At 41.8% G+C, this 15824-nt stretch overlaps 2 protein-coding genes across 2 annotated transcripts; one reads left to right on the forward strand and one right to left on the reverse strand.

Annotated features, from left to right (window-relative positions):
- Nucleotides 1–208: 208 nt before the first annotated feature.
- On the reverse strand, nucleotides 209–1429 carry LOC111370271 (trihelix transcription factor ASR3-like). The gene is made up of 2 exons (XM_022991947.1): nucleotides 759–1429; nucleotides 209–665 (listed from the first exon to the last, which is right to left on the reverse strand). Exons 1-2 carry the CDS (start codon nucleotides 1309–1311, stop codon nucleotides 316–318), a joined length of 903 nt encoding a protein of 300 aa, XP_022847715.1. The 5' UTR covers nucleotides 1312–1429; the 3' UTR covers nucleotides 209–315.
- A 4744-nt stretch (nucleotides 1430–6173) lies between these two features.
- Nucleotides 6174–7610, forward strand: LOC111370034. Its single transcript, XM_022991746.1, has one exon. The coding sequence runs from the start codon at nucleotides 6174–6176 to the stop codon at nucleotides 7608–7610; it is 1437 nt and encodes a 478-aa protein (XP_022847514.1).
- Nucleotides 7611–15824: the final 8214 nt, after the last annotated feature.

Raw genomic sequence — 15824 nt, forward strand, 5'->3', positions numbered from 1 at the left:
TTATTTTTTTATTGACAAGTGGACCCACTTTTTTCTCTGGTCAAAAAATCAATTCTTATAATCACCACCAAACAGGTCCTAAGTAACATATTGCATGCATGTCAATTAAAACTAAATATGAAATTGAGTATGATAGCAACAAAAGATGGATAAAATCTAATCGATGATCAAGTAAACTTAAAATGAAATCCATTAACATAGCCATTATAACCAGTCGAGGGAATTAGATCCAACAAGAAATAAAAATAGTAAACAAATGGGATAATTTAATTCTCAAATTAAGAAATATAAATAATAATTTAATTATGATTATAATTATTTAGATTCTGGTTGGTTTTTCTGGGAAGCCAAATCAAGCATAGAATTTGCCAGTTTGTTAATGGCATCAACTATGCCATTAATTCCTTGTCTGTTAATCTCAGCATTTGACTCTTCAATTTGCAGTCTTCTCTCATGCAAACTCAACACTTCTCTGTGTCTTCTCTCTTCTCTCTCTTCACTTGACTGAATTGCTTCTGCTATAGTGGAACCACTCTGAGAAATTGCACTGCAAACTTCTTGTAAACTGCCACCACCCACGGCGCCGTCGCCACCATCACCGCCTCGTTCTCCGCTTCTTCTTCTTCTCTTGGCTGGCGATTCTGAATGCTCACTCGTATCAGAATCTGAAGTATAACTATTTAGCTCAAAAATAATGTCACTTACAATCATCAAAATGTAGATTTTTATTTTTCTAGAAAAAATGTGAAAGAGAGTACCTACTGTGGGGAACGAAGGCTCAGCAAAGGGCCGCGTAGGTGCTTGCGCCGGTGGCTGGAGGGGTAAAAGCATTGTTTGAGCCTCAGCGGCCGGAACAATCACCCCGCCGCCACCGCTACCGCCCACCATCTCCGCCTGACTTTTCCTCTCCATTACCTGGACCAATGCATCAAATATCTGAGGCAACATATTTGACGGCAAGCTGTGTTCCTTCCTCTCATTCTTGTCTATCTTCCAATAAGATTTCTCTCCTCCGCCGTCACCACCTGCCACAGCCACTCTCCTCTGATACTCTCTCACTTTCTTGAAATCCCTCATCAAATTATCCCACTTGTCATTGCACTGGTTGTGGCTTCTCAAACACCCATTTTTCCAGCAGTAATCTTCCACGCGTTTCCATCTTAATTCTCCTGGTTTGCCAGAACTACTGCTTTCGCCGCCATGCCTAATCATTAATCGTCTCTCGTCATCCATTTTCTTTGCTTCTATAAGAACCATAGTTTCTGCAACCGTCCAGTTCCCTTTCCTGTACTCCCTCTGCTCATTAGCCATGGCCAGACAATAAGAAACGAGATCTTTAATTATACTATCGACTAACTTTCATTTTATTTTCATCGGATTCTGAATCTTTGATCAAATACTTTGATGATTAAACAGGGGTAAAGGAGAAAAAAAAAATTAGATGTGCTCAGTTTTATGTTGAATGCTCTGTCTTATTGGCTTTAACTTAAACAATTATAAGTAAACTTACTTTTTAGATAACCGTACTTATTAGTATTTGCGGAAATTATTGCTGTCAAATGGCCTAAAAGGATATCACCCTTTTTTTGAAATAAGTGATAATTTACGTAAAAAAATGCTAACCCATAAAGAGTAATACGTCTACTTTGAATTTCTAAGCCATGTCAAATACCATTAAAATCTATCTCAAAGGCCCCCAGAGCACATTCGAGTTGGTGGAACAATCACTATGGCGGGCTTGCAATCTCAGCGTGAAGAGTTCGATTCCTGATCAACGCAGTGAGGAGGATTCTCTTGAGGTCAGGAGTATAAACCAAGTGGGAACTTGGGAGCCAATAAGGGCATAACCTGCGATTTACCTACTCGAGTCACTGAGGGGCCGGTGGCTAGAGGTACAGGATTTAGTCTGGCGAAATTGGGATACCTGGGTATCAAAAAAAAAATCTATCTCAACTCGAAATGTAGGTCCAATTCAAGCTGACACAACATGTGACACATTCTCAATAAAATATTTAGAGGGAGGGAGAGTGGCCAACCGATTGTACTATATATACATAATGATTTATATACATATGATGTGGCCAGAATTTCATTAACCAAGTAAGGAAAAAAACTCTTCCACTTTGTTCGACATCTGTATGTAAACTTTTATGTAAATTTTTATGTACAAGTAGCATTATTCGTGATCAATAAAATTGCTTGAGTCAGAAAAATTCTTGTACCAAGTTAGCTTCCATTTGGCAAATTTATAAATAATCTTTAAAAATGAGTAATAATTAATCCAAAAAAGCATGGATAATAATGCATGCATTTATGAATGCGCAATTACAAATAACATTTGACTTTGACTTTGACAGGGAAGGAAGTTAAAAAGAAAAAGAAAGAGAGAGAGAGAGAGTTAAGTTCTAAGTTCCTTGCAATTTTTTGGAAGGCGAAGATGATGAAATTTGATAAAGATGAGATCGTTATAAAAGATCCAGTATCACTATTTTAGGGTTTACTATTTTATTTCTTTGATGTGACTTTAAAATAAATGTTCAAAAGGCTCTCTTATCATGATGGCCTGACTTGATCGGTACTAGCTGGGCCACTCTTTTTTGTTCCAACTTATTGGAACTCATATTGTAACTATTGTTGCCGAATAAACTAAGGGTGTGTTTGATTACAGTTATTTTTCATGAAAAATATCAATTTTTCATTCAAATTTCTACTTTCAGTGTTTGATTGCTATTTTTTTCATGGAAAACATTTTTCAACTTTTGAAAATATGTCTAATTTTCCTTGTTTTTAAGGAAAATATTTTCCTTGGATAGAGGTGGTTTTTATTTTCCACAAAAGATGAAAAATATTTTCTTTTCTAGGTAATATTTTCCATGCTAATCAAACATACTCTAAATGAAAAATGGGATAACATGGCTTCGAAGGTTCCAGTTATAGGACAATCAAGAACGGAGAGGCTTCCCCCCTTTTTGTCTGATTATTTGTGTTTAAGAACGCTAATTTTAAGAATGGACGACCGTCCTCCTCCTAAAATTTATAAATTTCTTTCCAAACGAAGGCTTAATTATTCATGGAACATTCATTTAAATTTGAGTATCAATATTTGGATGAATCGTTTTTATTTAGATCTACTTTCCTCTTTTTCAAACTTTTATTCCAACAGACATTTTGAAAAGAGTTTTGCTTGGTGTATATAATTTTTTGTACATCAAGGTGGGATCCACACTCACATGGGGTGTGACCCAATTTTTTACATCAAGGTGTCCAACTTATTCTTTTGAAAAAACAGATAGTTAAATTTTGCATATAATTTCAAAATTTCTCACCAAATACCTTTACACTGTGTAACAAAACTCGAGAAAGTACATAAAAATTATAAAAAGAGAAGCTTAAAAGATCATCAAAAGGTAAACCACGTGAAGATTAAAGTCTCGTCTCGTCTCCTCCCCTCCCGCCCAGTACGTGAATCTGTTTTCCTCTGAGAAAGAAGATTTTGTGGACAGTGCAAGTGCCTTAATCATTTGGCTTACACCATAATCCAGTAATTAATATTTATTAAGACTTATTCAAGTAGGTTTGAAAAGACAATTTTGTCCTTGATGGAACCTTTTGTTTTGTGGATGTGAGGGCCTGTCGTGCCATGTCAGCGAACCTTTTCTCGCTTTTTCTACTGCAGTGAGTGGGCCATGTGCGCACAGAGCTGCTTTGACTGACTCTGGAGTTTGACTGGAGAGGACGTGCCCGTTGGGTCCATACTCGCTACTGTCGGTCTTAGTTTTTGGACTCTAGCTAGCATCTCTCTTCGGAAAGTACGTGATTAGAAAGTTAAAAATAAAAAATAAAAAATAAAAAATTATAAGTTTATGCATAAAATTATTTTATTAAAAATTATGATTAAAAATAAGTTTAAGAAAAAATAATTTTTAAATAAGTTATGTCAAATGATCGCTTACTTTTACATTTCAAGGAATTAAGATAATTTAGTGCCTGTTTGGTAACTATTAATTTAGTTTATAATTTGCTACATGATCATTTTTTAACATAAAATTACACAATGAAATATTCTACACGTATATCAAATTTTTTTTCTATATTTTATCCGCACATTTTCCTAAAAATCAATATTCAAAACTCTTTTTGAAAAATAATGGTTGTGGTACAAAGAACAGGAGTGAAGTTATCTCACGCCTTGCTAATAATCGCAGTATGAGAATTCGATTCCTGAGACATAGAATTGGACTTCTTGTAGGTGCAGTGTACAAGCAACTCTTCTTCCCTAACCTGATAGGGCACATCCCGCGATTTACTTCCATCACAAAACTCTAGGGGCAGGACGGTGGGAGCTCTCAAAGTTGGGGTTCAACCTTTATTATTATTATTATTTTGGTGTCCGGGCGTGATTGGTAGAGAAGCATACTAGCGTGCTTGACCATACCTAAAAACTAGTTATTTTGTATTTGTTTGAAGATTTTCAAAATTGCACTTCAGATATATGCGAGCTATAGCTTGAAAAATAATACGAGCAAGATCTCAAATGTAAATTCATGGTACTTGAAAGATAAGGAGATGAGATATATCTTTTTCATCCAATAAATGCAGAGAACATATATGCGTGAGGCTATAAATTTATTAACGAAAATATACCTAAATGATAAATATAAGAGTAATACTACAGAAACATGCTGAAAAACATGTTGCACACGCGTCGATGTCTGATTGGAGAGTTTGAAAAAAAAAATTAATCCAATAACTTGCTGTCATATCAGTCTATTTTTTATTCCCAATTTTTAAATCCTGTTTATCATTTTTCTAAACATAATAATTGTATTTCATTGGGACCATGTATGGTGTGATGAGCTAGGCCTAAATCTCAGTAGTCTTGAGAATCCAAGGGTACTTGAATGCAAGATTCCTAATAAAAGTGTATTATTTCCTTTGGTGAGACACCAAGATTGGGTAGTTATAGAGGTCCAGCCTCTATGTCCTATGCTAGATTAGGCTGGAGAATAGGCGTCGAGTATCTGCTAAAAATGTACTTATTTTATGTTTGGTAACAAAAACACTATTGAACAATACACATAAAAAATGAAATTAAAATGCACTTTATTTTTGGTGTCCATGTCCAACTTTGTCCAATATTACATGCATACTCTTGTAGGCCTTTCGTTAAGATAGATTATAAACGGAATATAATTGAATAATATTGTCCGAATGAGTTTTGTCCGGTACCACTAAGTACTAAATAAACATTTTCGCAGTATTATATTTATTAAAACTAGGAGCAATATAGCCCATATTTTGCCCCCAATTGTTTAAGAATTATTTTGTTTCAAATTTATTATTAATCCTACTTTTTTATTAAAACTCAGAGGAATGTAAATTTATGGTACTGGAAAAATAAAAATAAAGCTATGAGATATATCTTTTTCATACAACAAATGCAGAAAATTATATATGTGTGAGGCTATAAATTTAATAAAGAAAATATACCTAGATGATAAACATAATAATATTTCATGGCTTAATCTTAGAAGGCTAGAGCATAGGCCTTGAGTATCATTTACCTTGGTGTGCTAAAAATATACTTATTTCATGTTTGGTAATGATTATTCCAGATATCGTCAGTATCTAACCCCGACCACTTGAGCCCGACCACAGCCTACAACCCCGACCTTATCATCGTCTAAAAACACCAAAACCAGCTCGGGTGTTTGAGGTCGGGGTATGTGTGCTGACTCGACAACTTCCATATGAGACCTATGGAAGCACTAATCCTACCTTGAATACAATCCCTACCTTCTTAGACTCCTTCTTTGACTCAAATAGTGATTTGAATACATGAGGTGAAACACCAACTCCTTTTCCTACGAGGAGAAAGATTGTGGCAGAATCAGTCCTCCTAGAACTCAACCACTAACACCTATAAATACACAACCTGTGCTCATTCCAAAGGTACGTTCTTCATTATTATCCTCAGTTTATAGCCTCACGTATAAAATTCCCTATCTGACTTAAGCATCGGAGGGGCGACGAGCACACACCTCGTTGCCTTTGTTTCAGGTACTAGAAGGCGCTGTTCGTGTTCCATCCCAGTCATCAAGCTCGAGATTTTCAGGTGATATTTTTTGGTAGCATCATTGGCGCCGTCTGTGGGAACTTCGTTACCGAAATCCATGGTCAATACACGTTCAAGTCTTCCTCCGGCAAGCTCATCCGTCCCGGATAACCCTCCACCTCCTGAGGGACACCATATTCCTCAAGAAGAGTCGTCGGAGATGCCAGCACCTCCTCAAGCTGTTGTTTCCGCCGGAGATTTTGAGAAACTCCATCAGCAGGTTGTTGCATTGACCCAACTGCTAAGTCAGAGAAATTTGCATCCATCTCACACCCCAACACCTGAAGGTGGCTTTATGGCAGATGCTCGAACTCGAGTTCATCATGCAACCCATGATGACGGTGGGGTTGGAACCTCAGGGGTACCACAAGTTGCATCAGGTTCAAGGTCCGTTACAATAGACTCCACCGAACTTGCAAGAATTATTCAAGAAGGGATAGCAGCGGGTATGCAACAAAATACTCGGGCAGCAACAGGATTCACCCCCAATACACCATTCACTCCAGAAGTCCTCTCGTACCCCCTTTCCGATAGGTTCAAGTATCCTCGGATAAAGGAGTACGACGGGACAACCGACCCCATCAACCATCTCAATGTATACACGGATATCATGAACTTACAGGTTGCACCAGATGCGGTAATGTGCAAGGCATTCCCTCAAACCCTCACGAATGCGGCTAGAGATTGGTTTTCCACATTAGAACCGAACTCCATCACTTCCTTTTCAGATTTGGCTGACAAGTTCTCCACTTTCTTTGCGAGCAGCAAAAGAATCAGAAAGACAGCTGCATCGCTCATGCAGATGCGTCGAGGACCCAACGAAACACTGCACAGTTTCATGACCAGGTTCAACAAAGAAAGGCTTCAGATCCCCGATCTACATATCACAGCTGCAATCTCAGCTCTGACTTACGTCATTAAGTACGAAGCGTTCAAAATGTCCTTGTCTAAAACCCCGCCGAAGTCAGTAATTGAGCTACTCACACGGGCTGAGAAATACATCAATATGGAAGAAACCATGGCCCCAAAAAGGGAAGTTACCTCATCAGGGAGGTTGGATCAGAAAAGGCCATATGAGTCCAGCTTAAGACAAGAGACACCTAGGGTCAAACCAAGAAAGGATCCACCTTCAACGGCTTTTACCCACCTGAATACTTCAATGTCCAACATCCTAATGGAAATCAAGGACTCTAGGGAACTGAAATGGCCTCCCCGATTGTGGTCTCCCCCCGATACTCGTGACAAGAGCAAATACTGTGATTTCCATAGAGATCACGGCCATACCACAGAAGATTGTCTGGCCTTAAAGCGGGAAATCGAAGCTCTTATAAGAAGAGGATTTCTGAGCTCTTACATTAACAATGACAAATGCCCGAGGAATAACCAGAATGGGGAAAAATGCCCAGAGGATCGGGGAAACAAGCTACCAACTGCAGGCACTATCAATATCATTGTCGGAGGAACAGCCTCGGGAGGAGACTCTAGCAGTGGGTGAAAACAGTATGCCAGACAGCCACCGATCATCTCAAGGCCAGATCTTGGTCGTACAGAGGACATCAATTTTGGGATGGATGACTTGGAAGGCATAGCATTCCCCCATGATGATGCCCTTGTCATATCGGCCATCATTGCCAACTTTGAAGTCAAGAGAATTCTGGTAGATAACGGAAGTGCAGCAAACGTACTGTCTCATGAAGCTTTTGTTCAAATGGGGATCTCGTCAGAACAGCTAAAGCCAGTGAAAACACCCTTGCAAGGGTTTGGAGGTAGGGTCATCACCCCGGAAGGTATCGTTGGGTTACCCTTAACATTGGGAACCGAAGGTAAGCAGGTAACTCAGATCACTACCTTTGAAGTTGTCCGTACGCCGATGGCTTACAACGCCATATTGGGAAGACCAATGCTCAACAGAATTCGAGCTATTGTCTCAACTTTTCACCTGGCTATGAAATTCCCTACTCCTAATGGCATCGGGGTAGTCCGAGGCAACCAAATGGTGGCCCGACAGTGTTATGTGACCAGCGTTCAAAAAATCAAAAATGACGTCATGCAAGTCACAGAGCTCGAGCTCGAGCATGAAAATTACGGAAGGTTGGCTCCGGTAGAAGGATTGGAGGAGGTCGAGATCGAGCCCGGAAGAAAAGTGACAGTTGGTCGAGGGTTAGATGCAGAGATCATGGCTGAACTTTTAAGCTGTCTCTCTCGGAACATTGATGTGTTCGCTTGGAATGTTGAGGACATGCCTGGAATTGACCCAGAGGTTGCAGTACATAGACTTAACGTGAACCCGGAAGCAAGACCTGTGAAGCAAAGGAAGAGGCAGTTTGCACTAGAAAGACGAGAAGTCATAAAAGAGGAGATTACCAAACTCCTTAATGCTCAGTTCGTTCGAGCAATACCCTGAATGGCTTTCCAATGTGATTCTTGTCAAGAAAGATAATGGAAAGTGGCGAGTTTGCATTGACTTCACAGATCTGAATAAAGCATGCCCCAAAGACAGTTATCCTCTGCCCAGAATTGATAATCTCGTAGATAGCACGTCAGGTCATATGCTGTACAGCTTCTTGGATGCTTTCTCGGGGTATCACCAAATTCTTATGGCAGAAGAAGATCAAGAGAAGACCTCGTTCATGGCAGATTCAGCCATCTACTACTACAGGGTCATGCCCTTCGGTTTGAAGAATGCTGGAGCAACATATCAAAGGTTAGTGAACAAAATCTTCGCCAAGCTAATTCGGAAAACAGTCGAAGCATATGTAGATGATATGGTGGTCAAGAGCAAACAGTCGAGTAGCCATGTTTCTGATCTTGAGGAAGTGTTTGCTACGTTACGGAGGTACAGCATGAAGCTCAACCCGGCAAAATGTGCATTTGGGGTGGCATCTGGAAAATTCCTGGGTTTTATGATCACACATAGAGGAATAGAGGCAAATCCCGATAAAATTCAAGCTCTGATAAATATGGAGGCCCCTAAATGCAAAAGGGACATTCAGAAGTTGACAGGTCGCATAGCAGCACTAAATAGGTTTGTTTCCCGGGCAGCTGACAGGTGCTCCCCCTTTTTCAAACTACTTAGGGGAAATAAAGGGTTCGACTGGAACGAGGAATGCAACTTAGCCTTTCAGGAGCTTAAACAGACATTATCAACACCTCCAGTCCTTACTAAACCTGAACCCGGTGACACGCTGCTATTATACTTGTTTCTCAGAACGCAGTAAGCGGTGTCTTGGTAAAGGAAAAAGGGAGAGTTCAACAACCTATCTACTATGTTAGTAAAGTTCTCCTTGATACAGAAACACGATACACACTTGCAGAACAGCTCGCCCTTACTTTAGTAGTGGCTGCAAGAAAACTACGGCTATACTTCCAGTCACATCCAATTGTTGTGCTCACTAACCAACCTCTCAGACATATACTTCAGAAGCCGGACGTCTTAGGAAGATTGCTGAAATGGGCAATTGAACTCGACGAATTTGACATAGAATTCAAGCCACGACCTGCAATCAAGGCCCAAGCTTTGGCCGACTTCATAGCAGAGGTCACTCTGAGATCCTCAGAAACACCGGCCGGGAGCCCGAACTCGACCTCAGGAGTATGGGAAATATTTGTTGACGGAGCATCCAATAGCTCGGGCTCGGGGGCCGGCATTATTATCACAAGTCCGGACAAGATTACGGAGATACAATGCGCTCTCAAGTTTGAGTTCCAGGCTACCAATAACGAAGCAGAGTACGAAGCCGTTGTTATTGCCCTAGAACTCGCGAAAAATCTTGAGTGTGAGCACGTCAAAGTTTTCAGTGACTCAGAGCTAGTGGTCGGGTAAATCGAGGGGTCTTTCGAAAGAAATGAGAAAAAAATGAGCTTATATTGTTTGAAAGTACATGACCTCCAAAGGCAGTTCGTAAGTTGTGAAATTCTGAAGGTAACCAGAGCCGAAAATGCCAAAGCTGATACATTATCCAGACTCGTCTTCATGGGTGTTGACGGGCTCGATAGAACCGTGCACATCAAGATGGTTGCAGAACCAAGTATAGCCCAGAAACCAAGTATCATGGACATCGACCATGAGCCCTCCTGGATGGATCCAATAGTTGATTACATAAGTAATGGCAACATTCCTGCAGACCCTCGGCTCGCCCGAAGTATTCGGTATAGAGCTGCTAGATATTGCATAATCGAAGGAGTCCTGTTCCGCAGAAGCCTTACACTCCCTTATCTAAGGTGTCTCAGACCCTCTGAGTCCCTTCAGGCAATGACTGAAATTCACGAAGGCATTTGTGGGAATCACCAAGGAGCCCGAGCTCTAGCACATAAGTTGATAAGGTATGGATATTACTGGCCAAGTCTAAAGAAAGATGCCACAGATTACGTCCGGAAGTGCGACAAGTGCCAAAGGTTTGGCAACATCATACATACTCATGTTGAGGAACTGACATCCATTCACTACTTAGCTCCCTTCGAGCAATGGGGAGTTGATATTCTTGGGCCTTTTCCCTTGGCCCGAGGACAATTAAAATTTGTAGCTGTGGCAGTGGAATATTTTACAAAATGGGTAGAAGCCGAACCTATAGCAACAATTTCAGAATCGAAGCTCAGATCATTTATATGGAAGTCCATCATATGCAGATTCAGGATACCAAAAGTCCTCATCACAGATAATGGAAGACAATTTGACAATCCCCAGTTCAAGAACTTCTGCGCCAGCAATGGGATTGATCATCGCCTGACCTCGGTCGCACACCCACAAAGTAATGGGTTAGCCGAAGTAACTAATCGGATCATATTGCAGGACCTCCGAACAAGGATAGGGGACGTTAAAGGTGATTGGCTTGACATGTTGCCTTTGATACTGTGGGCATATAGGACTTCACACAAGACAGCAACTGGTGAAATGCCATTCATGCTACCTTTTGGACTTGAGGCTACCATTCCAATTGAGGTTAGCCTCTCCACAATAAGAAAGCTCGAGACAAATAAGGAGACACAGACTACCGAACATCTTGACTTACTTGAGGAGGTAAGGGAGCAAGCTTCCCTTAGGATTGCAAGTTACCAAAACAGAACGGCGAAGCACTTCAACAAGAAGGTCAAGAACAGAAGATTTAGAGCCAGCGATCTTGTCCTAAGGAAAGCAGAAGCCGCCGGGCACCAACCAAGGAAACTTGGGCCAACATGGGAAGGACCCTACGAGGTCATAAGAAAACTTAAAGGGGGAGCTTATAGCCTCAGAGATACATCAGGGAATCCACTCCCAAAGCCATGGAACGCCAACAATCTGAAAATATATTACAAGTGATTAGCTATAGCTATTAATTTTCCTTTAGGGCTTGCATGCCCGCTTCATGTTTTCTTAATTTCGTTTTTACTTTTCGGGCTCTAATGCCCAGTTAGCTCATGTTCAAATAAGCTCGGGTATGCAACGCCCTTGAGCCTTTTAAATAACACAAGAAGTTTTCTTTATGATATTGATCCCCTATTAAATTAGCATAAGGCTGTGCCCCGCGCATGCAGCCAAAAACCTTTTACTAAATTAGCGTAAGGCCGTGCCCTGCGCATGCAGCTAATACCTTTACTAAATTAGCATAAGGTCGTGCCCCGCGCATGCAGCTAATACCTTTACTAAAATTGGCATAAGGCCATGCCCCGCGCATGCAGCCAAAAACCTTTTACTAAATTAGCGTAAGGCCGTGCCCCGCGCATGCAGCTAATACCTTTACTAAATTAGCATAAGGCCATGCCCCGCGCATGCAGCTAATACCTTTACTAAAATTGGTGTTTACCAATACCACATAAGACCTCAAGCTAATGTAGGTCGAGCGTATTAGCCCGACCTCGTCGATCCCAGAATGGCGTGAAACGAATAAATCTTTAGCTCGAGGTCGGGTCATAATGCATATGACGATACAGTTATCCCCCGACCTTAAAAGATCCCAGAATGCTTGGCAATGCATAAAGCTTAAGATCGAGGTCAGGTCAATATCAATATAGTTGCCCCCAATGCTACCGAACTTGGATGTTACCCTAAACCCTTGATTTGAACAAGAACTAAACACTAGTGCACGATCTTGTTCCCCTAAAGGTACACCACCGAATTTAGATGTTAGGATCTACCCTTGCACGATCTTGTTCCCCCAAAGGTACACCATCGAACTTAGATTTTAGGATCTACCCTTGATATGAATTATAATTAAACACTAGTGCTCGATCTAGTTCCCCCAATGGTACACCACCGAACTTAAATGTTGGGGTCAACCCTCGATATGAACAAGAGTTCAACACTAGTGCACGATCTAATTTCTCCCAAAGGTACATCACTGAACTCAGAAAAAAGACACCCGAAATACTCTACGCGCCCGGGCTATTAGTTTAAAGACTAGGACACATTCCCTAACAACCGAACTCTAAACTATAATGTAAACTCGAATTCAAAATTACAATACAAGATCAACACACGATCTAAATAATAAAACGCATGAACTGATAAAAGACAGAGGCCCAATTCGGGCAATAAACTTGCATATATTAAAAAACCAAAGTACATAAACCCAGATCGGGCAGACAACATCAGCAAAAGAAAAATTATTACAAAACTTGGGGTCGGGGAAGGTCTAGTCTAGGTCGATGTGGTCACTACCCCCTCCATTGTCGGGGGTTCCAGCATCGTCTCCTCATCGTCCCCATCACCCTTGGAGGAGGATAGCTCGAGGTCCTTAGCGAGCTCGTTCACATTCTTTAGCTCATCCACTATAGGCTTCAAATCTTCGGGGAGCTTCGCCCTGAGGAACGACCGAGCTAGCTACAAGCCATAGTAGTACGAGCCTGACCCATATTGACCCAGGAGAGTCTTGAACTCATCAGACTTCTTGAAGTCATCGATGGCCTGAGCTCGGGTTTCAGCTTGAACCTTCGCAAGCTCCGCCTCAAAAGAGCTTCGCGAGTGAACGAGCACGAGCTTTGCTTCCTCTGCTTCGCGCTTTGCAAACTCGACCTCGTCCTCTGCCTTCCTGAGGTCCACCTTGGCCGCCTCCAGGGCCTTTTCCAGCTCTTTGGCCCTCTTGAACGCGACCTCACTCTTGACTTCAAGCTCGGCTATGTGATCTGAAGAATTCAAACCCTTGAGCCCAAGACCTCGAGCAACACTTAGTGTCTGTAAAAACATGTATAAAGCCCGACGTGAGTGCAAATTACGAAACCGATAAGGGCTACACGAGCATTCATATTAAAAACGTACCTTCAGTGTAAGGAGCTCTAGAGTCCGAACTCCCTTGTTTATATCGACCTCCTTCTCATATTTATCAACTATGCCCTGAATAAGAGCACATTCGGCGTACTCCTTGAGCAACTTCGTGGGCATATGGTCATCATCATCAGCCAAGAAGTCCGACCCATAGTAAGGGGTTCGAGCTCGGAGTTGTGGTTGAGAGGTTGGCTGCTTCGGAGGGGTCGGGTTTTGTGAACTCTGCCCCAAATCCACCATGGTTGGACGGGCGGCCTCCCGTGCTCGCTTCTTCCCTTTAGACGAAGCCGTTGTCGAGGCTTTTGACTTCGGGCCCTTGGCCTTTTTATGAACGTTCTCCAAGAGGGCTGATGATCGAAAGACATCTCGAATTCTACAAACAAAAATGTAAAGGCATTAGCTCGAATTATAGGTCGATGATTATCCATGAAATATCAAATAATGCATAAAAAGAAAGATCGTACCCTCGAGGCCTTTCACGTTAGCAAGGTCGAGGGTGTCGTCTTCAAGCAAGAAATCGATCTTGTCTGCAAGGGAGTCGTGATTCACTAACCTCAGCCTATCTCTCTCTAAAACCTCAAAATAGGCCTGACCTTCGTTAAACCTATCTTTGTCAGGGATTTCCCACCTCGGGCTAAATGGATGATCGAGGTCTTGAGGTTTCACAAAAAAGAAATGCTCCTTCCAACCTCTAAGTGAGCTCGGGGTATCAGGAGTTCTAAACCCCCTCCATTTGTTGATAAATAAACAAAACAATTATACCTCGGGGAAAACTTCATATCAAACACCATTCGAAATAGGTCGACCCTAGGCTCAACCTCGAGACATCTACATAATATGAAGAAATACACTAATAACCTCCAACTGTTCGGGGCTGGTTGACCCGGACACAGGAACTATGAGGTCAGAAAATGAGTGAAAAAGGGGTGAAGAGGCCACCTAAGCCCGACCTTAAGAGCATCCCTAAAAAAGGTCATCTCCCCCTCTCGAGCTCTAACACGGTCTCAGTTGGCCCTGGGGTTCTAATATCACAAATTGGCATAACCCCGAACTCTCTAGCTATTTTAATAATTACATGTTCTTTATACTTAGTCGGTTCCTTGGGGTAGGTCAGGACGTCGCTATGGGAGTTAATGGGGATGGCCATAGGTATAATGGATGTATTTACATCTTCAGGCCTATCACTATGGTTCGAGTCCCTGGGAGCCTGACTACTGTCACTACTACTTGACCCTGTGCTACCACTACTCGACATTATGCTATGATCAAATAAAACAACTTAAGGGCTCGAACTCTTACCTCTGTGGATAGTCGCTCACAAACCCTACTAATCCCCGAACTCGAGCTCGATTTACTGGGAGTTGAGAGTTAAAAGTGAAAAAATGAGAGTGAAAATTGGATATTTATAGGGGACTGAGGAATACCAACGATCATGCAATCTCACCCCTTGGACCAAGACACGTGGCGAGAATCTAAGGTCGTGCTCTGACATTACACGTGGCGGCCATCTGAGATTGTTCACTGACATCCTATCCAACACTCGACATGTGGAGAAACATCTGGACGTTCGTTCCTCTACATCATCACTCGTAGACCAGAATGAAACGGCCTCTACGACCTCGATTCACGGGGGCCAGTGATTATTCCAGATATCATCAATATCTAACCCCGACCACTTGAGCCCGACCACAGCCTACAACCCCAACTTTATCATCGTCTAAAAACACCAAAACCAGCTCGGGTGTTTGAGGTCGGGGTATGTGTGCTGACTCGACAACTTCCATATGAGACCTATGGAAGCACTAATCCTACCTTGAACACAATCCCTACCTTCTTAGACTCCTTCTTTGACTCAAATAGTGATTTGAATACATGACGTGAAACACCAACTCCTTTTCCTACGAGGAGAAGGATTGTGGCAGAATCAGTCCTCCTAGGACTCAACCACTAACACCTATAAATACACAATTTGTTATCTTCAGGCCTATCACTATGGTTCGAGTCCCTGGGAGCTTGACTACTGTCACTACTACTTGACCCTGTGCTACCACTACTCGATATTATGTTATAATCAAATAAAACAACTTAAAGGCTCGAACTCTTACCTCTGTGGATAGTCGCTCACAAACCCTACTAATCCCCGAACTCGAGCTCGATTTACTGGGTGTTGAGAGTTAAAAGTATAAAAATGAGAGTGAAAATTGGATATTTATAGGGGATTGAGGAATACCAACGATCGTGCAATCTCACTCCTTGGACCAACACACGTGGCGAGAATCTAAGGTCGTGCTCTGACATTACACGTGGTGACCATCTGAGATCGTTCACTGACATCCCATCCAACACTCGACACGTGGAGAAACATCTGGACGTTCATTCCTCTACATCTTCACTCGTAGACCAGAATGAAACGGCCTCTACGACCTCGATGCACGGGGGCCTGTGATTATACCAGATATCGTCAGTATAAGA

This window comes from Olea europaea, chromosome 21 (assembly GCF_002742605.1).
Source record: "Olea europaea var. sylvestris chromosome 21, O_europaea_v1, whole genome shotgun sequence".
In the NCBI taxonomy this organism is placed as follows: Eukaryota; Viridiplantae; Streptophyta; class Magnoliopsida; order Lamiales; family Oleaceae; genus Olea; species Olea europaea.

Bases quoted from the DNA above. Each gene is read 5' to 3' on its own strand.
- LOC111370271 (XM_022991947.1), bottom strand. From the start codon at position 1,311: ATGGCTAATGAGCAGAGGGAGTACAGGAAAGGGAACTGGACGGTTGCA. The intron at 666-758 runs GTACTCTCTTTC...GTTATACTTCAG, and splicing joins GCCTTCGTTCCCCACAGTAG to ATTCTGATACGAGTGAGCAT.
- LOC111370034 (XM_022991746.1), top strand. From the start codon at position 6,174: ATGGTCAATACACGTTCAAGTCTTCCTCCGGCAAGCTCATCCGTCCCG.